The sequence below is a fragment of the Moschus berezovskii genome, chromosome 8 (genome assembly GCF_049115385.1).
Source record: "Moschus berezovskii isolate FMDL1 chromosome 8, NW_MosBer_1.0, whole genome shotgun sequence".
NCBI lineage: Eukaryota > Metazoa > Chordata > Mammalia > Artiodactyla > Moschidae > Moschus > Moschus berezovskii.
In genome coordinates, this window is record NC_142467.1 from 58123244 (window position 1) to 58149399 (window position 26156).

Sequence of the window (26156 nt, forward strand, 5' to 3'; positions counted from 1 at the left end):
TAAAGAAGTACAAAAGGGTGACGTGTTTTAAGCACACAACTCTTGATGATTTTTTTTTCTACTCTCATTTTAAAGAGCAAAAAGGACGAACTATTTATCTTAACAAGTCAGACCCAGGAAAAGGTTTTTGGCCTCCATGTTCAACTCTTTACTACCCAGTTAAAAGAGAAAACTTTCATTTACAAAATAAATAAGTTGTGGAACGTGATGCATAGCATGGTGACTATAGTTAACAGTACTATAATTTGAAAGCTGCTAAGAGAATAGATCTTAAAAGTTCTCATCACAAGAAAAATTCATAATATATGTATGGTGATAGATGTTAACTAGACATACTGTGCGGAGAAGGCAATGGCAAGCCACTCCAGTACTACTGCCTAGAAAATCCCATGGATGGAGGAGCCTGGTAGGCTGCAGTCCGTGGGGTCGCTAAGGGTCGGACACGACTGAGCAACTTCACTTTCACACATTGGAGAAGGAAATGGCAACCCATTCCAGTGTGCTTGCCTGGAGAATCCCAGGGACGGGGGAGCCTGGTGGGCTTCCGTCTATGGGGTCACACAGAGTCGGACACGACTGAAGTGACTTAGCAGCAGCAGCAGCAGACATACTGTGATGATCATTTCATAATACACACAAATAGCAAATCATGACATTGTACACCTAACACTAAAAAAAGTTCTGTGTCAATTATATCTCAATTTTTTAAATATTTCAACTGAAAAAAGAAATGTTAGAAAAGTATGCATTTTCTAAATAACATTAAAAAGGAAAGAGACTCACTGGTAATCAGTGCTACCCCCAAAGAGCAACTCTACTGCTTCAAAAAGCCAAGAAGTAGTCAGGCACCCTTACTTATGCCTCACTAGCCTACAATGGTTCTTTAATCCTACGATGATGAGAACACAAAACTTCAGAGCACAATACAAATCTTAGCTATTCTTCGCAACCAGGGCTCAGAGACTGAAAACCAATGGGCACAATATTCTCACTTAATCTAACACCTGCTGCACATTTCTCCTTTCTAGCGTCTAGCTCTCTGAAGAATTTGTATCTTCACTGCCAAAGTGTTCACTGAAGCACTGATGGGTCATGTTTAAGAGAAGCCCTGCAGTCCGTTGCCAAGTTCAAAATTTGTCTGCACAACTTCCTAGCTCTGTGACCTGAGAAAGTTACCCTAACTGCAAAATGCAGGTGAATAAGAGTATTCACCTTGCAGGACGGGGTTAAGGACTCATGAGACAATGTGTGCACTTAGCATAAGGCCTGGCCCTTGGTGAGTGTTTCGAAAACAAGAGCTGCTGGCAAGGTTCCAGGTTTTCTGTTTGCTTGTTTGTTGAGAAAACTGACAGCACTCCCAAGGTCTTAACAGCATGTATGTGCTGGAGCTTGACTGAACATCAAGTCTGCCTGATAACAGAGGCCTGGCTCTCTCAATTGCACTATGAGCCCCAGGTCTGGGTCTCCTCAGCCTGCACATTACCAGTTCCAAGTTAATTCTGCAGAGTTCACTTCTTAAATGAACTTAATGCTGAGATATGTTCCCCATCTACATAAAGGGACCAGAGCCACATCCAATGTATTCTTGGAAGGCATCCTGTGGAAGGACTTCTATAAAGAGAATGCCCACTAGTATTACTAATATTCAGAACCCAGATCATTGTGAAATGCAGAAGAGCAGTTACCAACGGATGATTAGAAACAATTTTCGATACTTTGAAGACATATATGCTTCTTGCAGGCATCCTTTGTGGCTCAGCTGGTAAAGAATCCACCTGCAATGCGGGAGACCTGGGTTCTATCCCTGGTCTGGGACGATCCCCTGGAGAAGGGCATGGCACCCACTCCAGTATTCTGGCCTGGAGTATGCAAACAGTTGGACTCGACTAAGCAACTTTCACTTTCTTTTCATGCTTCTTCTAGAACACATCTATCAGACTGGACATTTAGACTATGGCAATTAATGACAGCTTGCATTATTTAAGAATGTAGATATGAGATAATTTTTACTTTTTTTCCCCCATAATATGAGGTCAGGGCCCCACTGAACCTCATGAATGCCCTCTAGCAAACATTATCAAAACTATTTAAATCTCATTCTTTTTTTTCCCTTAAGTAATGCACTATCTAAATGCTCTTTCTTCATGCCTTAGCAAAAAACCTTTTAAGTATGACCTCACTTAAGTATATCAGACTTTTTATCCATCTCTCCACTTGGTTCAAGTTCCAAAATACAGCATTTTGTTTTGTTCATAAACAGTTATGATGACAGATTTCTACAACTCTTATTTCTGTTAAAAGATAAACGTGCCTTGAATTTAAGATTTGATATTGACAGACAAACACATAGCAGCTAAAATTTACTGTTGTGTTTTTTACTGGCATTCTCATTAATTTATTTCTGTTAAAATTCACTGTGATTGCCTTGGAAATGTGATGCAGGTCAGAATTACTAACCTCTGAAAATGCAGGGATAAAGGCATATCATAACCAAAAAGTCTCACGAAAACTACAGGCTGAACTAGAGAAACACAGATACACTCATTTCACTTTACTTAAAAAAAAAAAAAAAGTGTCACCCAACAAGATATCAACCCCAGAGAAAGGCTTTATTCAGTATCACATTCTCTGCCGCAACCTGACTGAAAGCTGACTGAGAGAAGGGGTTGGATCATTGTTCTAGTTTTGGCAGTCTCTTCCCTGGTGGTTCTGATGATAAAAAATCCACCTGCAATGCAGGAGACTCGGGTTCGATCCCTGGATTGGGACGACCCCCTGGAGAAGAAAATGGCAACCAGTTCCAGTATTCTTGCCTGGAAAATTCCATGGACAGAGAAGCCTGGCAGGCTAGTCCATGGGGTCACAGAGTCAGACACAACTGAGCTACTAACACTTTCACTTTTTGTATCCTTGAAAGTGCCAGGAACTAGAATGAATCCATCTTTCCACCTCATGAGACAACTGGGTTTTCCCCTAGGACACAGTTCAGTCTATGGGACCTCACCCCTACTTAAACCCCACTGTAGGAGAGCAGCTTATGGTTCAAGTTTCCCACTTGAAATTCCAATCAAGAACTCAGTGCCTCAAGTTGCCCACCACCACCTAAGAGAAAACTATTAAAATTACACTTCTGATATCCAGAATAGGAAAATCAATAGAGAGAGAAAATACATCAGTGCTTGATTGACTAGGGCTGGAGGGCAGGAGAATGGGGAGGGAGGGCTTGAGAGAAAATGGTGGGGATGACTGTTGATGGGAATGGAATTTCTTTTGGAGGTGATAAAAATGTTCTAAGAATGATTGTGGTGACAGCTGCATAGCTCTGTGGATGTACTAAGAACCACTGAACTGGATGCTTTAAGAGGGTGAACAGATTATATCTCAGTAAAGTTGATATTATAAAATGTGAATTCCTGCCCCACCCCTCCCACCTAAGACTATTAAAGTAAGAGAATTCGCTCTCTCTTAGAGAGAAGTCAAATTGAAAGGGGCATATCCCCAGGAACAAGTCCATAAACCAACTCTGAAGGTGGAAAGAAAACAGTTCCTGTAAACCACCTCTCCAAACCAAAAGCCTAATTCACTTTCAGTTCTACGAAATCACATTTGGTTTGCCATGAAGTCCATGAGACAGACAGAAATGAAGTTCAGTGCATTTGTGGAGACAATTCTGCTCTTAGTGTCTCTTGCTCTGAGTCTTGACATTCTGGAAGATAATAATAGCTACCATTAACTAAGCAGCACTACACACCAGGCTCCAAGCTAAGTGCTTTCTTTACATGCACTGTTTCATTTCGTGCTCACAACAGCCCTAGGAGGTCAGCGTGGCTCTTCGCATTTTACACAGCAGGAGCTCAGGCTTAGTGACTTGCCCAATAAGTGCTGAGGTCAAGAATCAAACACAGAAAATCCTAAAACTCTTAATTCAACAAGTCTGAACGTCATCGCCAACCTCTATTATCTCTCCAGAAAGAAAAAAGAACCAAAGCATACAGAATCCTCTAAACTGAGACAGATTAATCAGGTCAAGGAAAGAGTGCTCACAGAAAATGCCTAGACAAATTAGCACAGAAAAAAACTGACTGGGAGTCACCACATCAAAGAAGAACTTTCTCCAAAGGCAGGAGTTTTTGAAATGCAGGTCCCAAATTATTTTATTGCTTATATGCCATGTGTCCAGCCCAGAGGTTTGAGCTCCAGGTAAAGACTTCAAGGAGTTAGTTTGTTTACCAGATTCTCAAGGGTATTCAATAGACAACAGACCTACACAACATTTCTACTTCACAGTTAAGTGCACAGGCTCTGGAATCAGATAACTTATGTTTAAGTACTCTTAATTGCTGTGATGCCTTAGGCAGGTTACTGATCTCTCTGATCTTCAGTTTCCTCATTCATAAAAAGCAGTGATCTAGCTGAACTTCAGCAATCCCTGGAGGCCAGTATTACTGCCTCAGATTAACACACAAAGGAAATCTAAACTCAAAGATCTGTGCACATTAATTATAAAGCCATAAAATTTTAGAGATGGAAGAGCCTATAAATCATCTAAACCAATGTTACTTACACAATTGTGTATTTTCACATATACATTTTTTAAAAACATTGGCTTTACATTTTGCAGAAGTGATAAAGATGATCCAAAGAAAATGAATACACATATACTAGCATAGTAATATACAATGCAAGAAGGACCTAATGATAACACAATGCCTGAAGTTCAGGAAATAATAATCACCTCCACCCTCTTGAAGAGGGCATGTGGCACCTGTTCAAGCACTAGTAAGAGTAGAAGAGTATAGTTAGTAATAGAGCTGGATAGTAAGAGATTAGAACACCTAGCTCTCCCCCAAGTTATAGAGCTGGTCCATTCATTAGACAATTTAAAAAACTCTTTAATTTTATTGCCTGTACTGTTTCCTCCTACCCAAAGAATTCTTAAATCCCACCCCCCTCTTAAAAACAGTGGCAAGCAGATAAACTGCCAGTCACATAAAGGCATCCTCCTCAGACACAATGCTAAGATACAAAATGCAAGCCCAAATTCCAACACTCTTGGTCCAGGGGCTCCATTCTGGGCAAGAGGAATGAGGCAGAATTAAGAGCTCAACATCAGCAGGAACTTCATCTCTGGCTCAGACGCTGTGGGGGCTCAAAAACAGCCCTGCTCTTACAGCAGTGCAACTCTCAGCTAGTGATTCTTTCAAGCCTGCTTTATCATTTGTACGATGAGTTATAATACATAAGATAATTTGTGGGTGAAGCAGTGCCTAGTATGGAGTAAGTCTCCACAGCCACAGGGACAACAGAACAGTCACTACTACATCCTCAGGGCCCAGGGTAATATCAAGCACATAGCAGGCACTCCAAATGTTTGCTGAATAAAGCAGAGGCCCAATTAAAGCCAGTCTGAGATTCAAACAAAATTTGTGGGCCCAACCTGTAAGTGAGCCCCTAACTTACTCCAAACTAGGGGTCACATATTCCAAGGATGGCCCTGGTCATCAACAAAAGAAGAATCTATTCATTTGCTTCAGGTCACAGCCTCCAACAGAGACCCTGCCTCTGAAGAGCCTCAGCACAGCAAAGTTCTACTTTTATTTCACCTCAAAAGACTACCACTTGCTACCCTGGGGCTCCACTGTCTTCTTCATCTTTAGAAGCAACAGGCTTACAAAATGACATCTCAGGCATTTGACTTTAAGTCTCCTTTAAAGAGACTTGGTGACAATTCTCAGACCCATGGCTGCACTCTGCCAAGACAAGCTTTCCTAGTTGAAATATATCACCTATTAAGAAATGAAGCAAAGAGAAAGGAAAAGTCAAGTGAAAGACCATTCCACTATCTGCCTTTATGTTATTCTTGATTCTTAAAAATAAAAGATGGACCAAGTTATTCTTAAATGAGTAGACAGAAAAGGCACCCAAAAAAAGGAGCTCAGCAATCCAAGGCATCCATCCCTAGAGCACTCCTTTGGCCAGAAGGAGACACTCTCTGGCTCTGCAAATGACAAGGGAAATCACACACTGAATGTAAATTTCATTTCTCCCCTGCCAAAGGGAAATTTGCAAAAATGGTTTTAAAAAAGGTTCGAAAATCTCTAAGGATAAGTTTAAACTTCTGAGCGAAGATCGAGGACATTCCTTCCCGGACCTTTGAGTTTTCAAGGATATTGGGAGAGGTAATAAAGGAGAGTGAGGGAGCGGGAGAGGGAGAGGATATGTTCGTTCTATTTTTAAACCCTCGCCCACAGTTTAGAGTAAAGGAACACTCTGGTTCTGTACTCCCACCCCTATCACCTTCTGCTAAACACAAGAATCAGAACCTGCACACGTACGTGGCCCTGATTCTAGGTCTGGTGGGTTACAAGCTGCCACGACTCCAAAGAATCGCGAGCTGACCAACCACCCTACCCAGCCTTTCTCTGGGAAGGGAAGGAGACCCCGGCGGCCCTGAGCAGGCTTGAGCAGCGTAAAAGGAGCGAAGCAGGCACAACCCGCCTTTTCCTGAGGGGAGGCAGCGCCCCCTTGGCGGGGCACGCTCCATTCCCACGGCTGGGCACTCAGGGGTGAGCAACTCTCCCCCAAGGAAGCCGGAATCGTGGATGCGAAGGGGTTTCCCAATGCGCTACGCTGCTCCAGGCACTCCAGTCCCGCTCCTGAGACACCTGTGTGTGCAGCGCACACCCACCCGCGGCGCCCCAGGCGCTACTCGCGCTCTGTCACCTCCCAGTCACCCCGGAACGCAAACGGCCGGGTGACGGGGCGCTTCCTTCACGGTCTTGTTGCTAGCTCGCCCATTTTACGTATCCTTTCCGCCTCGCGACAGGGGTCTACGCCCGTCCCTCAGCGCCCGGGGGCAGAAATCCAGCCGGGCGCGGGACCCCCGGGTCTGAGCGCCGCCCGACGGCACCTCCCGCCCCGGGGCACCGTCCCTGCCAGGCTCCGGGGCACTCACTCTTGAGCGCGCTGATGAGTGACTTCCCGTCCTTGATGAGCTCCTTGATGAATTTGTTGGTCTTGTCCAGCTCCGCTTCGTGCGACTTCAGCGTCTCTCGGAAGTGAGGGCTGTCGAGGCAGCAGTCACTGAATTCGAGCGCGGGCAGCCCCATGGTGTCCGCGGCGCCCAGCCGGGGGGCGCGCCTCCCCCGGGGCTCCGGCGGCCCGCAGCCCGGAGCACGCACGCGGCGAGACCCTGGCCGGCACCCCCGACGGCCGCCGGCTCCACAGGTGTGGCGCCGGCTCGCTCTCAGCGCGGTGTTCGCGGGCGCGCACGACTCCTGAACAGAGCCTGACGCGAATGAAGAGCGGCTGCTCCAAAGGCGTGTAACCGAGAGGCCGCGGAGCAGGAAGAGCAGCGGCGGACCCGCAGCGGCGACGGGAAGGGAACGAGCAGTCGAGCGAGTGCAGCAGCCGCCTCCCCGCCTCCTTCGCCAGTTCGCTCTCCTGCGGCTTCGAGCGCCCTCTCACAGCAGCCTCGGCCGCCCAGCCGGCGTCCGGGCCGGCCGAACCTGCTAGCAATGACCTAATCCCAGCCGAGCCAATCAGAACCCCGCCTCAGCCCTACCCACGGGCCTTCCGAGGATGCCCGGCCCTTCCGCGACCATAACCCAATCAACGGGGCCCAGAGGCGGGGTCTAGGTCGGGGGCGTGGCCCACGCCACCGCCTAGGTCCGCAGCACAAGCTCCGCCCCCTCCCGTCTGCGCTGGGTTGCAGAGTCGGAGCCGGGAGGGAACGGTGATAGCTACCGCATGGGCCCGCGCAGCGGCCGGGATCCGAGCCGGAGACGGTGCGTCTGCATATCTGGGGAGCGGAGAAGCCTAGGTGTGCCGAACATGAAAAATCTAGGAATTTAGGGCTGCAGTTCCCCTAAGGCTGAGGCAATCGTGCTTACACTCAAAATGCATCCCCCAGTCGACTTAGCACTCGCGCACGCCCCAGGAGAACCCGGAGCGTACCAAGCGACCACGTCGCCCCTAGACACAAGCTCCTTCTTCCACTCAAGCAAAACATGCTTGCATCTTAAAATTACCAGCTCTTCTGGCCTGCAGTCTTCCCGCCCCCTACAGTCCGGCCCCCACACAGCCACTCCTGCTTAAAACCCGCCCACGGCTGCCCCCAACCGAAGGATCTAACATCCTTTCAAGAATTTCAGCCTCCTGCGTTCCTGCTGGGCACCTCACACAATTTTACATAATTACGTCCACTGCCTGTAGTCCTTTGCTACAGTGTGAGCTTCAAGAGTACAAAATGAGCCACCGCCACTTTCTTGTGCGCTGCGGCATCCCTAACGCCTAGAACAGTGGCTAGCATCTAGTAACATATTGAGCGCTTCAGTTCAGTTCAGTTCAGTTCAGTCGCTCAGTCGTGTCCGACTCTCCGCGACCCCATGAATCACAGCACGCCAGGCCTCCCTGTCCATCACCAACTCCCGGAGTACACTCAAACTCATGTCCACAGAGTCGGTGTTGCCATCCAGCCATCTCATTCTCCGTCGTCCCCTTCTCCTCCCGCCTCCAACCTTTCCCAGCCTCAGAGTCTTTTCCAGTGAGTCAACTCGTCGCATGAGGTGGCCAAAGTATTGGAGTTTCAGCTTTAGCATCAGTCCCTCCAATGTGCTATATGTGCTACGGCTATTGATAAGTATTTGTGGAATAAATGAATGGATCCGTTCCCGTGTCCTTCTCCACTTTCCACTTTCCTGCAATGTGTTGCCCTATTGCCCTTGGGTTCCACCACAGTAATCAATCCAGGCAGCTCACTAACTGTATCTGTCAGGCTGGATCCCACAGTGTCCAGTGCTGAACTGTGAAGTGCTAGAGGATAGGGACTGTCTTTGAATAAATTATTCGTATGTCTAGGAAGGAGGAGCCCTCCAGTTAGGTGGTTTTGTGTGTGTGTGTGTGTGGCTTTTTTGTTTGGTTGTTTTTGTTTTTACATAGGTCTGCTATGTGCAGTGGAGAAGGCAATGGCAAGCCACTCCAGTACTTTTGCCTAGAAAATCCCATGACGGAGGAGCCTGGTAGGCTGCAGTCCATGGGGTCACCAAGAGTCGGATATGACTGAGCGACTTCCCTTTCACTTTTCACTTTCATGCACTGGAGAAGGCAATGGCAACCCACTCCAGTGTTCTTGCCTGGAGAATCACAGGGACGACGGATACTGGTGGGCTGCCGTCTCTGGGGTCGCAGAGTCGGACACGACTGAAGCAACTTAGCAGCAGCAGCAGCTATGTGCAGGCACTAGACTAGATACTAGAGATGCAAAGATGAATAACACAGAATGAACCTGTCTGCTACTGGTTAGTGGGATAGAAAAGCAACAAGCAATAGCAATGCTGCATAGTAAGTTGGGAACGTTGAGAAGGGGATGCTAACTCAGGAACTAAAGAAGTCATCTACGTGGAGGTATTGATTTATTAAATGCATAAATGAACGAATGAATGAATGTGATGTTTGCCAGTTGTAGCTACAAATTTAGACTTGATAGCAGGCCCAACAGTTATCAGATGGATAATTACAACTCTGAAAATAGTTGTTCCTCAGTTACCAAGAATGAGAAAGATGTGGAATGGAATTCCATGAAACTAAATCTGCTTAATGCTATATCTTGAGCACTTAAAAGTAGGTGTTCTGGCTCTTAAGTAATACATAACAAATCACACCAAAACTTAATAGATTAAAGCAACTACGATCATTGTATTTTCTCTCCTAATCTCTGTGGATCAGGAATTTGGGGGAGAGCTTGACTGGGTTAATGAAGGGTGCCAGGAGAAATATCAATAACCTCAGATATGCAGATGACACCACCCTTATAGCAGAAAGCAAAGAAGAACTAAAGAGCCTCTTGATGAAAGTGAAAGAGGAGAATGAAAAAGTTGGCTTAAAACTCAACATTCAGAAAACTAAGATCATAGCATCCAGTCCTATTCAGTTCAGTTCAGTTCAGTTGCTCAGTCATGTCTGACTCTTTGCGACCCCATGAATCACAGCATACCAGGCCTCCCTGTCCATCACCAACTCCCAGAGTTCACTCAAACTCATGTCCATTGAGTCGGTGATGCCATCCAGCCCTATTACTTCATGGCAAATAATGGAAACAGTGGAAACAGTGAGAGACTCTATTTTGGGGGGCTCCAAAATCACTGTAGATGGTCACTGCAGCCATGAAATTAAAAGACGCTTACTCCTTCAAAGGAAAGTTATGACCAACCTAGACAGCATATTAAAAAGCAGAGACATTACTATGCAACACAGGTCTGTCTAGTCAAGGCTATGGTTTTTCCAGAAGTCATGTATGGATATGAGAGTTGGACTATAAAGAAAGCTGAATGCTGAAGAATTGATGGTTTTGAACTGTGGTGTTGGAGAAGACTCTTGAGAGTCCCTTGGACTGCAAGGAGATCCAACCAGTCCATCCTAAAGGATATCAGTCCTGAGTGTTCATTGGAAGGACTGATGTTGAAGCCGAAACCCCAATACTTTGGCCACCTGATGCAAAGAGCTGACTCATTTAAAAAGACCCTGATGCTGGGAAAGACTGAAGGCAGGAGAAGGGGACGACAGAGGATGAGATGGTTGGATGGCATCACCGACTCAATGGACATGAGTTTGGGTAAACTCCAGGAGTTGGTGATAGACAGGGAGGCCTGGCATGCTGCGTGCAGTCCATGGGGTCGCAAAGAGTCAGACATAACTGAATGACTGAAGTGAACCGAACTGAACTGAACTTGACTGGGTAATCCTGACTTGGGGTCTTGTGTGTGGTCTCTGGATATGATCCAGTTGAGTTTTCTCACAGGGTCCTCAGGACCCCAATGTCAACGTTCCAGCTCACAAGAGGAAAGCTGAATCACCTTTTATGACCTAGCCTTGAAAGTCAAACACTTCTTCTACCTTTATTGGCTACAAGCAAGTCAAAAGCTCAGATTTAAGGAGAGGCTAATTAGACTTCATTGGTGACTCTCCAACAAAGAATCCTCCTGCAGTGCAGGAGGTGTGGGTTCAATTCCTGGGTGGGAAAGATCCCCTGAAGAAGGAAATGGCAACCCACTCTAGTATTCTTGCTTGGGAAATCCCATGGAGATAGGAGCCTGGTGGGCTACAGACCATGGTGTCACAAAAGAGTCAGACACAAGTTAGGGACTAAACTACAACAACAATTAGACTGTACTTCCAGATGGGAAAGCAACAAGAAAAGGAGATACTAATGCAGCCGTCTCTGAAAAATAAAAATAAAAAAACTATCTGCCATTGTGGGCCTCGCACGTAGTAAAGGTATTCAATAAATGTTAAATGAATTAAACAAAATGAGGTGCACAATTATTTATTCTTTTGAGGAATATTGGGCAAATGTGTATAAAGTAATACATATGTATTAGTAACAACAATAATAAATATTATCTATCATTTGTTAAGCTCTTAATTTGTGCCTGACATTATGCTAAATTATTTCCATGCATTTAGTCCCCACAAATCCCATGGACGGAGGAGCCTGGTAGGCTGCAGTCCATGGAGTCGCTAAGAGTCGGACACAACTGAGTGACTTCCCTTTCACTTTTCACTTTCATGCATTGGAGAAGGAAATGGCAACCCACTCCAGTGTTCTTGCCTGGAGAATCCCAGGGACAGGGGAGCCTGGTGGGCTGCCATCTATGGGGTCGCACAGAGTCGGACACAACTGAAGCGACTTAGCAGCAGCAGCAGCAGCAGCAGTCCCCAACAAGGTAAGATTAGTACTAGGATAATCCCCATTTTTCAAGTGAGAAATTGAGGCCTGGAGTTGTAACTTGAACCAGGTTACCTAGCAAAGAAATGTGTCTGGCACATACACAAATGTATACCTTAATACATTTGTGTATGTATAAGTATAGGGATAGCATGTAAATTTCTTATGAATTTTATCCAGAATTTCCACAAAGACCACTCACATTTTTGATGATATTATCAGAAGAAGAGGATCAGAATGCAGTAGTATTGAGAACAGTAACTGGCCCCTGGAAGATGCAGCTGTTTATTTCTAGCATGTAATCTTCATGAAATACAGTTTCCGTGTTATTCACTGTACAGGCCCAGCACCTTGAACAGCAATGGGCCCTTCAAAGATGCACAGTGCCAATGGGAGGGGCACTTATTTAATAAGGAAGAAACAGTGACTCCTGTAACAACATAGGCTGTGGCCATGAATGCAAATAGAATAGAACAGTTAGTTAAAGCACAGAAATCAGTTTCAGATGAAATACAGAAATTATTTAGGCAAAATGATCTGGCCTAAACATTTTAGATGAATATCTGAATTCCTCCAAATTAGCCAGTTAGTCCAAACAGTTCTACTTTTGATATCAATATATTTTAAATCCATATAATTTCTGACTTCAATTGTCCAATTAACTTTAAATCTGCAATACAATTACCTCCCCTTTGTAGAAAACAGGAAAGCACTCTCACAAACATTATCTCCAAGCCCACACAATCAGAAGTGGGCAAGGGCCACTCACCCATAATTCCTGAACACAAGCTAGAGAACACAGCTGGTCTATGATAAAAGTTCACTGGTCCTCACGTAACAGGACCAGGGTAGTACAGCTTCGGGACAGCTTCTAGCAGTTTAGCTGATGATATAGGCATAAGATCTCTCTCTCCATCACTCCAGCGGACCTTCCTCCGTGATGCCTTCATTTTCAGAGGTTCTCTCTACTTCTCCAAACTTATGTCAAGCAGTATTAGCAGTAAGAAAGTTTTGTTTGTTTGTTTTTTCCAAAAAACCTAGCAGAAATACAAGACTAAAGTCAGAGGTGAAACAGTCCCATTCCCAACACATAAAGCCTTGGGAGGAGTTGCTCCCCCAAAGGACAAGCCAAGTGCTGTTAACAGGAGAAGAGAGAATTGCTGCAGAATAGGCAGACACTATAACATTCAGTAAACCTGACCAGTCCCCCACCCACCCCGCAAAATGAGTGCTCCCTCTGCCACGTTCCCTGGGTTTTGTAATTCTAATTAGCATTCGTTCAAGTTTTTTTATAGTTGATACCATACATTTACTTACACATTACTTCACCTTTGTGTTCTTGCTGGATAAGACATCAGTTATCCTATTTTAAAACAATGATTTGGGGATAACAGAAAATCTATTTCTCGACTGTGGCACAAAGGCATCAACATTTGTGAAAATCTGTGAGTGCATTTTTGTCTATATAAATTACACCTCAACAAAGTTGGTTTTAAAAAATGATGATGGTGGTGGTAACATTAACAGTGACATTTATTGTTTTTGTAGGATTCATGTTAAGCTTTTTTTTTTTTTTTGTATTTCCTCACTTAACCTGAATTCCGGGAAATAGGTGCTGTAACCCTCCCTACTTATAGACAACGCAACTAAAGCTTGAAGCTGTAAGGTGCCTAAGGTCACATAGTTAGTGGTGGAACAATGCTTATAATTCAAATCTGTCTGCCTTCAGTAACTATCTCCATGAAAAGTGAAAGTGTTAGTCACTCAATTTTGTCTGACTCTTTTCAACTCCATGGACTGTAACCTGCCAGGTTCCTCTGTCCATCGAATTCTCTAGGCAAGAATACTGGAGCTGGTTGCCATTTCCTTCTCCAGGGGATCTTTCCAAACCAGGGATCCAAACCAGGTTTCCTGCATTGCAGATCGATTCTTTACCATCTGAGCCACCAGGGAAGCCCACCTATCTCCATACAACATGTCTATAAGAAAGACACTTTATATATGTAAATAATAGCCAGATACCTAAAAATGGAATAAAAATCACACATGAATGAAAGAGGAGGTATCTCATTTTGAAGTGTGTGTGTTTTCCCTTTGCTAGTATGTCCCTGATACATCAATCACTATACAAAAGGCTCTAATTTATTTTGGCTTTAAGTCCCAGGCCCTGTAATTTGTGTAGAAGCAACTGACTGAAACAAACGTAAAATTCTCATTTTCCTCCAAAAAAAAAAAAGTAACATATCCTGATAAAAGCCCTGTGAAGGGAGGTAACAGCACTTAATTAACATTCTTTCACGCAAAAAATCAATAAAACTCATTCCTTGTACTACATAAGTTTTGCTGTATATGTAAGCAATATTTTTATTTCCATTTTTTATAATTAATTTATTCCATGCCTGATACTTTTCTACTCAAAAGTCCATTCCCCCATCTTCCTTACTCATTTAATGAGAAAGTACTTATATAACATTTCAATTCAGTTAAGTCACTCAGTCGTGTCCAACTCTATGCGACCCCATGAATCACAGCACGCCAGGCCTCCCTGTCCATCACCAACTCCCGAAGTTCACTCAAACTCATGTCCATCAAGTCGGTGATGCCATCCAGCCATCTCATCCTCTGTCGTCCCCTTCTCCTCCCGCCCCCAATCCCTCCCAGCATCAGAGTCTTTTCCAGTGAGTCAACTCGTCGCATGAGGTGGCCAAAGTATTGGAGTTTCAGCTTTAGCATCAGTCCTTCCAGTGAACAACCAGGACTGATTGCCTTTAGAATGGACTGGTTGGATCTCCTTGCAGTCCAAGGGACTCTCAAGAGTCTTCTCCAGCACCACAGTTCAAAAGCATCAATTCTTCAGCGATCAGCTTTCTTCACAGTCCAACTCTCACATCCATACATGACCACTGGAAAAACCATAGCCTTGACTAGACGGACCTTGGTTGGCAAAGTAATGTCTCTGCTTTTTAATATACTCTCTAGGTTGCTCATAACTTTCCTTCCAAGGAGTAAGCGTCTTTTAATTTCATGGCTGCAATCAGCATCTGCAGTGATTTTGGAGCCCCCCAAAAATAAAGTCTGACACTGTTTCCACTGTTTCCCCATCTATTTCCCATGAGTGATGAGACCAGATGCCATGATCTTTGTTTTCTGAATGTTGAGCTCCAAACCAACCTTTTCACTCTCCTCTTTCACTTTCATCAAGAGGCTTTTTAGTTCCTCTTCACTTTCTGCCATAAGGGTGGTGTCATCTGCATATCTGAGGTTATTGATATTTCTCCCAGCAATCTTGATTCCAGCCTGTGCTTCTTCCAGCCCAGCGTTCCTCATGATGTACTCTGCATATGTTAAATAAGCAGGGTGACAATATACAACCTTGACGTACTCCTTTCCTATTTGGAACCAGTCTGTGGTTCCATGTACAGTTCTGACTGTTGCTTCCTGACCTGCATACAGGTTTCTCGAGGCAGGTCAGGTGGTATGGTATTCCCATCTCTTTCAGAATTTTCCACACTTTATTGTGATCCACACAGTCAAAGGCTTTGGCATAGTCAATGAAGCAGAAATAGATGTTTTTCTGGAACTCTCTTGCTTTTTCCATGATCCAGCGGATGCTGGCAATTTGATCTCTGGTGTGCCTCTGGCTTTTCTAAAATCTGCCGCAACATCTGGAAGTTCACAGTTCACATATTGCTGAAGCCTGGCTTGGAGAATTTTGAACATGACTTTACTAGTGTGTGAGATGAGTACAATTGTGCGGTAGTCTGAGCATTCTTTGGCATTGCCTTTCTTTGGGATTGGAATGAAGACTGACCTTTTCCAGTCCTGTGGCCACTGCAGAGTTTTCCAAATTTGCTGGCATATTGAGTGCAGCACTTTCACAGCATCATCTTTCAGGATTTGAAATAGCTCAGCTGGAATTCCATCATTTCCATTAGCTTTGTTCGTAGTGATGCTTTCTAAGGCCCACTTTACTTCACATTCCAAGATGTCTGGCTCTAGGTGAGTGATCACGCCATCATGATTATCTTGGTCATGAAGATCTTTTTTGTACAGTTCTTCTGTGTATTCTTGCCACCTCTTCTTAATATCTTCTGCTTCTGTTAGGTCCATACCATTTCTGTCCTTTATCGAGCCCATCTTTGCATGAAATGTTCCCTTGGTATCTCTAATTTTCTTCAAGAGATCTCTTGTCTTTCCTATTCTGTTGTTTTCCTTTATTTCTTTGCATTGATTGCTGAGGAAGGCTTTCTTATCTCTCCTTGCTATTCTTTGGAACTCTGCATTCAGATGTTATATATTTCCTTTTCTCATTTGCTTTTCACTTCTCTTCTATTCACAGCTATTTGTAAGGCCTCCTCAGACAGCCATTTTGCTTTTTTGCATTTCTTTTCCATGGGGATGGTCTTGGTCCAAGTCTCCTGTACAATGTCACGAACCTCCATCCATAGTTCATCAGGCACTCTATCTATCAGATCTAGTCCCTTAAATCTATTTCTCACTTCCACTGTATAATCATAAGGGATTTGATTTAGGTCATATCTGAATGGTCTAGTGGTTTTCCCCAGTTTCTTCAATTTAAGTTTGAATTTGGCAATAAGGAGTTCATTATCTGAGCCACAGTCAGCTCCTGGTCTTGTTTTTGCTAACTGTATAGAAGCTTCTCCATCTTTGGCTGCAAAGAATACAATCAGTCTGATTTCGGTGTTGACCATCTGGCGATGTCCATGTGTAGAGTCCTCTCTTGTGTTGTTGAAAGAGGGTGGAGTGTAGAAATAGAGAAGGTAGGCCAGTTATCTGAGCCACAGTCAGCTCCTGGTCTTGTTTTTGCTAACTGTATAGAAGCTTCTCCATCTTTGGCTGCAAAGAATACAATCAGTTTGATTTCGGTGTTGCCCATCTGGCGATGTCCATGTGTAGAGTCTTCTCTTGTGTTGTTGAAAGAGGGTATTTGCTATGACCGGTGCGTTCTCTTGGCAAAACTCTATTAGCCTTTGCCCTGCTTCATTCCATGCTCCAAGGCCAAATTTGCCTGTTACTCCAGGTGTTTCTTGACTTCCTACTTTTGCATTCCAGTCCCCGATAATGAAAAGGACATCTTTTTTGGGTGTTAGTTCCAAAAGGTCTTTTAGGTCTTCACAGAACCGTTCAACTTCGGCTTCTTCAGCATTACTGGTTGGGGCATAGGCTTGGATTACTGTAATATTGAATGGTTTGCCTTGAAAATGAACAGAAATCATTCTGTCGTTTTTAAGATTGCATCCAAGTACTGCATTTCAGACTCTTTCGTTGACCATGATGGCTACTCCATTTCTTCTAAGGAATCCTGCCCACAGTAGTAAATATAATGGTCATCTGAGTTAAATTCACCCATTCAAGTCCATTTTAGTTCACTGATTCCTAGAATGTCTATGTTCATTCTTGCCATCTCCTGTTTGACCAGTTGAAATTTGCCTTGATTCAGGGACCTAACATTCCAGGTTCCTATGCAATATTGCTCTTTACAGCATCGGACCTTGCTTCTATCACCAGTCACATCCACAACTGGGTATTGGTTTTGATTTGGCTCCATCCCTTCATTCTTTCTGGAGTTATTTCTCCACTGATCTCCAGTAGCGTACTGGGCACCTACCGACCTGGGGAATTCCTCATTCAGTATCCTATCCTTTTGCCTTTTGATACTGTTCATGGGGTTCTCAAGGCAAGTATACTGAAGTGGTTTGCCATTCCCTTCTCCAGTGGACCACATTCTGTCAGACCTTTCCACCATGACTTGCCTGTTTTGGGTGGCCCCACATGGCATGGCTTAGTTTCATTGAGCTAGACAGGGCTGTGGTCCATGTGATCAGATCGACTAGTTTTCTGATAATGATTTCAGTGTGTCTGCCCTCTGATGCCCCCTTGCAATATTTATCAAATAGTCTTCTAAACTTTTTACAAAACTTAATCTCATAACAACGAGATTATTATCTTATCTCCATTTTATACAAGAGGAAACAGAAAAGGAATCATCTCCTGTGAGATAACCACTAAGCTACACAGCTGAGATTCTAACTGGTAGTATAGCTCCAATCTTAGGCTGTGTTACTAGCAGAACCTCAAGTGCCCAGCTAAATATTTCAATTCCTCTGACTTTCACACAGCTACTCACGACCATGGCCACTTAACTGGCCATTGCGATATAACTAGAAATCTACTGTGTAGGGTTTGGAAAAGTGTTTTGTTTTTTGTTTTTTAATAAGGAGACAACTGACACACATCTTTTTGCCCACCTTCCTTCCTCTTCTTTTTGCCTAGAATGTGGGTGCAAAGCATGAAGGAGGAGCAGCTATCTTGCAACTATGATGAGCAATACCACATGCTAGGGACTGATGGATGGGAAGATAGTGAAAGCCAGATGCCATGCAGCCATAACTCTTATCCCCAAAGTGCCTTCCTCTCAACTATTCATCACTTGAAGGGGAAAAAACATAATCTGTTTAAGTCCTGTTAACGGGGTTTGTTGCTACTCAAAGCCAAACACAACTCTAATTGACAAAATGCACTAATCACAAAACCTACTGTTTCACTTCTGCCTGAATTTTGGTCATCTGCATTAATACATGGTTCTTACGTAGCTTCCAAAAAGGAAAATTATTAGTTTTAAGAATTTTTCTTTTCTATTATGCTTTGCTACACAATATTGAATATTAGTTCCCTTTGCTGTACATCAGGACCTTCTTGTTTTAACTATTTTATGTGAGTAGTTTGGATGTGCTAATCCCAAACTCCCAATATATCCCCCCTTAAACTATTTCTCCTTTGGTAACTAAAAGTTTACTTCTATGTCTGTGAGTATGTTTCTGTTTTTTTACTGTGCTGGGTCTTCCTTGTGGTATGCATGGGCTCTTCACTGTGGCATGCAGGTTTAGCTGCCCAATGGCCTGAGGGAACTTAGTTCCCTGATCTGGGATAGAACCCAAGTCCCCTGGCATTAGAAGGTGGATTCTCAACCACTAGACCACCAAGGAAGTCCCCATTTGTGGCATATTTTAAATTACACATATAAGTGATATCATATGGTATTTGTCTTTTTATTTATGAGTTACTTCACTTAGTATGATAAATTCTGCATCCATCCATGTTGCTGCAAATGGCATTATTTTGTTCTTTTTATGGCTAAGAGTATTCCATTGTATATAAATACATCTTCTTTATTCATTCATCTGTTGATAAACATACAGGTTCCTTCCACGTCTTAGCTACTGTTCATAGTGTTGCTATAAACACTGAAGTCCAAATATCTTTTCAAGTTAGAGTTTTTCTGGATACATGCTCCGGAATAGGATTGCTAGATCATTGAGCAACTCTGTTTTTAGTTTTTTGAGGAACCTTCATACTATTTTCCATAGTTGCTGCACCCAGTGCACCAATATACATTTCTACCAACAATGCAGGAGGGCTCCTTTTTGCCACACCGTCTCCAGCATTTGTTATTTGTAGACGTCTTAATGATGGACATTCTGAATGGTGTGAGGTGGTACCTCACTGCAGTTTTGATTTGCATTTCTCCAATAATCAGTGATGTTGAGCATCTTTTCATGTACCCATTGGTCATCTGTATGTCTTCTTTGGGGAAATGTCTATTTAAGTCTTCTGCCCACCCACTTTTTTGATTGGGTTGTTTTGTTGTTGTTGTTATAATTATTGAGTTTATGAGCTGTTTGTATATTTTAGAAATTAAGCCCTTTTAGTTGCATTGTTTGTAAATGCTTTCTCCTAGTTCATAGGTTGTATTTTCATTTTGTTTATAGTTTCCTTTGCTGTGTAAAAGCTTATATATTTAATTAGATTTTAATTTTTGCTTTTATCACTATTGCCTTGAAAGACTGACCTTGTACAATTTAAATCAGAAAATGTTTTGCCTATGTTCTCTTCCAGGAGTTTTATTATGTCTTATATTTAAGTCTTTAAGTCATTTTGAGTTTATTTTTATATATTATGAAGATGTGTTCTAACTTCATTGATTCACATGCAGCTGTCCAACTTTCCCAACATCATCTGCTGAAGAGACTTTTTCCCATTGCAAATTCTTGCCTCCCTTCTTGAAGATTAACTGACCCTAGGTGTGTGGGCTGGGTTTATTTCTGGCTCTCTGCTCTATTCCATTGATCCATGTATTTGTTTTAGTGTCAATACCACGTGGTTTTGATTACTATAGCTTTATAGTATTGCCTGAAGTCTGAGAGTGTTATGCCTCCAGCTTGGTATTTTTCCTTCAGAATTGCTTAGGCAATTCTGGGTCCTTTACAGTTCCATATAAATTTTGGGATTCTTTGTTCTGCTGCTGCTGCTGCTGCTAAGTCACTTCAATTCTATGCAAAATGTCATGGGTAAATGTACAGGGATTGCATTAGATCTGTAGATTGCTTTGGGTAGTATGACCATTTTAACAATGTTAATTCCTCTAATCTAAGACCAAGGGATATCTTCCTTTCCTTTGAATCATCTTCTGTATCCTTTATCAGTGTTTTATAGTTCTCAGAATATAAATCTTTCACCTCTTTGGTTAAGTTTATAAGAATGTTTTCTTAAGCATTTATGGTAAAAATAATATCTGATTTACAGGGCAGGATTGAATATTAAATAAGAAACAATATTTAAGAAAAACAATAATCCATTAATAAAAATAAACTTATTCAAAATCTGAGATGATACCAGAAAACTGTCAAAATACAATTTCACTACAGCCTCAGAGTTATTCGGGTCGATAAAAGTAATTGGCCTATTTCTTACCTTGTTGCTGCTAAAATGACAAAATGAATCAGCTTACTTATGAAAAATAAATTGAAGTAGCCCCCATACATTTGCTATCTTTCTTTCCTCTGGATCTTCCCATACATGTGTATACTTTAAAGGTACCTCAGCTCAGCACATTAGAGGTCCTGAGAAACCCTGAGGTAAATAATACTGTGAGATTTTGCCTAACCCAGTATTTCCCATATTTCTTGGAACACAGAATCCTGTTTTTTTCGCTAGTGTTACATCCCACATAGTGCTCTAGGAAATACATTCAGAAAATGAACAATATCATAAACAACAGAATAAAGACATAAGGAGAAAGGGTTAATTGCTAGTCTTTCGGTTGCCATTTTGCATCAGTGGTTGCAAAATAGAAATTTTGCCATGGGGAATAAATAAACTTTCTAAAGCAATCATATCCAACTTTAAAACCTTATTAATGGATGGATTTTCTTCCACAGGAATTCACATTCTGTTAGATGACTCTGGTTTTGAGGTGATGTTGTGGTTTTTAGTGGGTTCCTGGGTCTATTGAAGGTGGCACTGTTGGGGCAGAGAAGGGCAATATTTCAAGATAGAAAATTATTCCATCACTTTTTTCTAGGGAGAAGCCAGTATGAAAAATCAATACTAAGCACAGGGCAAAGAGAATATAATATCTGCTCTTTCTACAACAGTGGATGATGGCAGATTTCTTTCATTTTCTTCCTTACTTCCCTTTGTATTTCTTTTCCAGAATTTCCCATTGTTATATTTCTGTTACCCAAAACTCATGTATAGAAAAATTTTACCTATAAAACTTGTGGCTATAATACTCTCAAATTAAAATACTAGCATTTTCCCATGTACAAACTAGACATTTTTTAAAGGTTGTTTTGTCTAAAGAAGTAACAGTGTGAACTACCCCTCTGCTTTCCAAAGCTGGCCTGATGACCTGGGCCTGCCTAGAAAGAAGTTGTCTGTGTTCTGTCATGAAATGAAAAAAAAAGTGACTGTGTAATGAATTTTTATGAAGCTACATGTATTCCATTTAAATAAGTGCTTTTTGAGATATGTTCTTCCCACATATTTGGTATTGGTATACTCATTTTTGTTTTTAATGATAAGCAAAGATAGTAGTTGTAGTTTTTTTTAAATATCCTTTGGCAAATTAAAATTTGGAAATCTTATGTCCCACCAGCCATAGGATACTGACCTCTGGACTAATCAAATGAAAGAACGAGTGACTAAACACAGAGTAAAACTAGAAATTTCAGAGACGTAGGTCCCAATCCTTCCTTGTCACTGAGTGACCACGACCTCAGAAAATCCAAACTAAAGCACTGGAATAATCTGTTTTTCTAGCTATAAGTTGGCGAAAGCAATTGCAATCTATTTTTTAGGGCTATTGTTACTGATAAAGTATTATAAATGACAAGGAGGAAAGGGTCAAATAATATATCCATGTGTGTAAAAGAGAAAATAGTAGACAGATCTACTAAATTTATTTAAAAGATTTAATTTCCTACTGTTTTCAATTTTTTAATTGAAAAAATAAAATCAGAAGTTCCATTGAACACCACTGAATTATCTTTGAACTGAGCTATATATGGAGTCACAGAAACATGCAGCTTTAGAACGAAAAGAGATTATGGAAAACATCCAGTGCAATCACACTGCTGTAAAGGCAAGGAAACTGAATACTAGATAAGAAAGATACTTCCCAAAGGTCACTTATTTAAAGAATGAAAACAGTCTAATAAGAAAAGATACCTTCTGAAACCTGAAAAAGAAATAAGATCTTATAAGAAAGAAACATGGGGTTTCCATCCCTAAATTTTAATGCTGGCTTTGACACATAGTTTTGAATCTGTTACTTAACTGAGATCCAATGTCTTCATCTTTTAAATAGCATTGATAATTAATATCTCATAAAAGTATAGTTAATAACAAATGAAATAATATACACTGTACACTGAAGGAGCACACAATGAATGCTCAATAAATTATAACTTGAATTTCTATTATGTGAACTTTAAAAACCTCACAATTTACCATACCTGCTTAAAAATATTCAATTTGTGGATTTTAAATGAGCTAAGTAAGAAATGAGGAACGCTGGGCTGGAAGAAGCACAAGCTGGAATCAAGATTGCTGGGAGAAATATCAATAACTTCAGATATGCAGATGACACTACCCTTATGGCAGAAAGTGAAGAGGAACTCAAAAGCCTCTTGATGAAAGTGAAAGAGGAGAGTGAAAAGGTTGGCTTGAAGCTCAACATTCAGAAAACAAGATCATGGCATCTGGTCCCATCACTTCATGGGAAATAGATGGAAAAACAGTGGAAACAGTGTCAGACTTTGTTTTTTTGGGCTCCAAAATCACTGCAGATGCTGATTGCAGCCATGAAATTAAAAGACGCTTGCTCCTTGGAAGGAAAGTTATGACCAACCTTGATAGTATATTAAAAAGCAGAGACATTACTTTGCCAACCAAGGTCCGTCTAGTTAAGGCTATGGTTTTTCCAGTGGTCATGTATGGATGTGAGAGTTGGACTGTAAAGAAAGCTGATCGCCGAAGAATTGATGCTTTTGAACTGTGGTGTTGGAGAAGACTCTTGAGAGTCCCTTGGACTGCAAGGAGACCCAACCAGTCCATTCTAAAGGAGATCAATCCTGGGTGTTCATTGGAAGGACTGATGCTAAAGCTGAAACTGCAATACTTTGGCCATCTCATGTGACGAGTTGACTCACTGGAAAAGAGTCTGATGCTGGGAGGAATTGGGGGCAGGAGAAGGGGACAACGGAGAATGAGATGGCTGGATGGCATCACTGACTCTGTGGACATGAGTTTGAGTGAACTCCGGGAGTTGGTGATGGACAGGGAAGCCTGGTGTGCTGTGATTCATGGGGTCGCGGACAGTCGAACACGACTGAGCGACTGAACTGAACTGAACTGAAGTAAGAAATAAGACCTAAATATTCGATGTCCTACCAAAAATATTTTTATCTTTATTAGTTCAAACAGTTCCCTTCAATTTCTATTCATAGCATTCCTGAAAGACAATGTAGGGCTTTTTCAAACTTGAAATCACCAACTCACATGCTTTCACTTTAGGATGGAATTTGCTTGACACCACTTAAAACAAGTTTGTCACTGAAATATCCCAAAGATTATTCAGCTATGGAGCAATCCTAGCACCTCAAAGCTTGTAATGTTCTTTCTTATCTAACAAAATTTTATGAAGATAAGGATTGTAGTACTTAAAATCTAGTTAAGAATGTCATCAAATCATCTTTTTCAAAGTTATGCCGAAAGCAAAATCTTGAACACGGGATAGACATGGGTTTTAACTGAAGTCCTGCCACTTGCTGACTGTGTGACCTTAGACAGTGAGGTAGTTCATCCAAGCCTCAAGAGTTTAAAGTGTAAAATGGGGATAATAATAGTATCAACCTCAAGGAATTTTGTGAAGATTAAATGTTCAGTTCAGTTCAGTCGCTCAGTCGTGTCCGACTCTCCGCGACCCCATGAATCACAGCACGCCAGGCCTCCCTGTCCATCACCAACTCCCGGAGTACACTCAAACTCATGTCCACAGAGTCAGTGATGCCATCCAGCCATCTCATTCTCCGTCGTCCCCTTCTCCTCCCGCCCCCAACCTTTCCCAGCATCAGAGTCTTTTCCAGTGAGTCAACTCGTCGCATGAGGTGGCCAAAATATTGCAGTTTCAGCTTTAGCATCAGTCCCTCCAGTGAACATCCAGGATTGATCTCCTTTAGAATGGACTGGTTGGATCTCCTTGCAGTATAAGGGACTCTCAAGAGTCTTCTCCAACACCACAGTTCAAAAGCATCGATTCTTCGGCGATCAGCCTTCTTCACAGTCCAACTCTCACATCCATACATGACCACGGGAAAAACCATTGCCTTGACTAGAAGGACCTTTGTTGGGAAAGTAATGTCTCTGCTTTTTAATATACTATCAAGGTTGGTCATAACTTTCCTTCCAAGGAGCAAGCATCTTTTAATTTCATGGCTGCAATCAGCATCTGCAGTGATTTTGGAGCCCAAAAAAACAAAGTCTGACACTGTTTCCACTGTTTTTCCATCTATTTCCCATGAAGTGATGGGACCAGATGCCATGATCTTTGTGTTCTGAATGTTGAGCTTCAAGCCAACCTTTTCACTCTCCTCTTTCACTTTCATCAAGAGGCTTTTGAGTTCCTCTTCACTTTCTGCCATAAGGGTAGTGTCATCTGCATATCTGAGGTTATTGATATTTCTCCCAGCAATCTTGATTCCAGCTTGTGCTTCTTCCAGCCCAGCGTTCCTCATGATGTACTCTGCATATAAGTTTTAGGGTGCACATTAAAAGCTTACTTAGACCAGTGTCTGCACTGTATTAAGTGTTCCCAAAAAAAATTTAGCTAAATTAAATCCCATTTAGCAAGGAAAATCCCATGGACGGAGGAGCTTGGTAGGCTACAGTCCATGGAGTCGCTACGAGTCGGACACGACTGAGCGACTTCACTTTCACTTTTCACTTTCAAGCATTGGAGAAGGAAATGGCAACCCACTACAGTGTTCTTGTCTGGAGAATCCCAGGGACAAGGGAGCCTGGTGGGCAGCCGTCTATGGGGTCGCACAGAGTCGGACACGACTGAAGTGACTTAGCAGCAGCAGCAGGGACTTTCCTGGTGGTCCAGTGGCTAACATTTCACACTCCCAAGGCCAGGGTTCAGTCTCTGATCAGGACACTAGATCCCACATGCTGCAACTAAGACCTGGTGTAGCCAAATAAATAGATAAATATTAAAAATTAAACGGTTACTAACCTCTTTGTTGGAAGATGAACTTTGATAAGTCTCATTTTTATAATCTTCTGCTTCTTCTGGCAGATGTTAGATAAAATTGTAAAAGAACTGATTTTTCAGGCTACTCCTGTAAACTGGCGAGGGCAGATGCTCACGTGAAGATGGAACCTCCCTTGTTCTAACAAGAGCCTCAAGTTCAATTCAGGATTTCAAAAAGAAATAGATTTGCTGATTACTTTGGAACCATCAGGATCTGAAGAGTTTAAAGAAGTTTCCCGCTGTCCTAGTGGAAAACAGTCCCCAAACTCAGTCTGCACTGTTATTCTACATCTCAGACTCCTGATTGTTTCCTTCAGTGTAGACATAACAATTTGAGGCTATTTTGTTTATTTGTTGACTCCACACACATTATCTCCCTCTCTTCCACTCCTACCCGCTCTGCTAGAATGTACGCTCTTTGTTGGCATAGACAGTGCTGGCATCACTCAGTGGTTCATAGCTATAAATCCAGGGCCTAGAACAGTGCCTGTGTATTATAAATTCCCAGTAACTATTTGGTGAATGAATGAATGATTTTATGAATGGGAAGCCCCAGTAGGTGCTCAGGGCTTTAGATTTTCCTTAGAAGTGTAGAAACGAAGGTGAACTGATCTTGCAGTTACCACAGGGGAAAGGAGAACTAGTAAAATTCATGACCACATAGACTCAGTAATGAAGTCCAGAACTACATGGGACTCAGAATCCCTGCGGGGGATTCGGAGAGGGGGTGTAGGGGTGGGGAACAAAGGAAATATATGGTAGCTGAGTGACCTCAAGCCAAAAAATTATATGCACACATACAGATACACACGTGTA

General features: G+C 42.4%; 1 protein-coding gene across 4 annotated transcripts in view; it reads right to left on the reverse strand.

Moving 5' to 3' along the window:
- ARHGAP26 (Rho GTPase activating protein 26) overlaps positions 1-26156 on the reverse strand; it is a 563256-nt gene that overhangs the window by 495456 nt on the left and 41644 nt on the right. For 3 of the 4 annotated variants that reach the window (XM_088838587.1, XM_088838586.1, XM_055428775.2), the window contains exon 1: positions 6956-7505. The exons of the other annotated variant lie outside the window; for it this stretch is intronic. In XM_088838587.1, the coding sequence (XP_088694713.1) occupies positions 6956-7109 (154 nt within the window). In that variant the 5' untranslated portion in view covers positions 7110-7505. Of the gene's footprint in view, positions 1-6955; positions 7506-26156 lie in introns of those variants that run through there. 4 annotated transcript variants of the gene reach the window in all.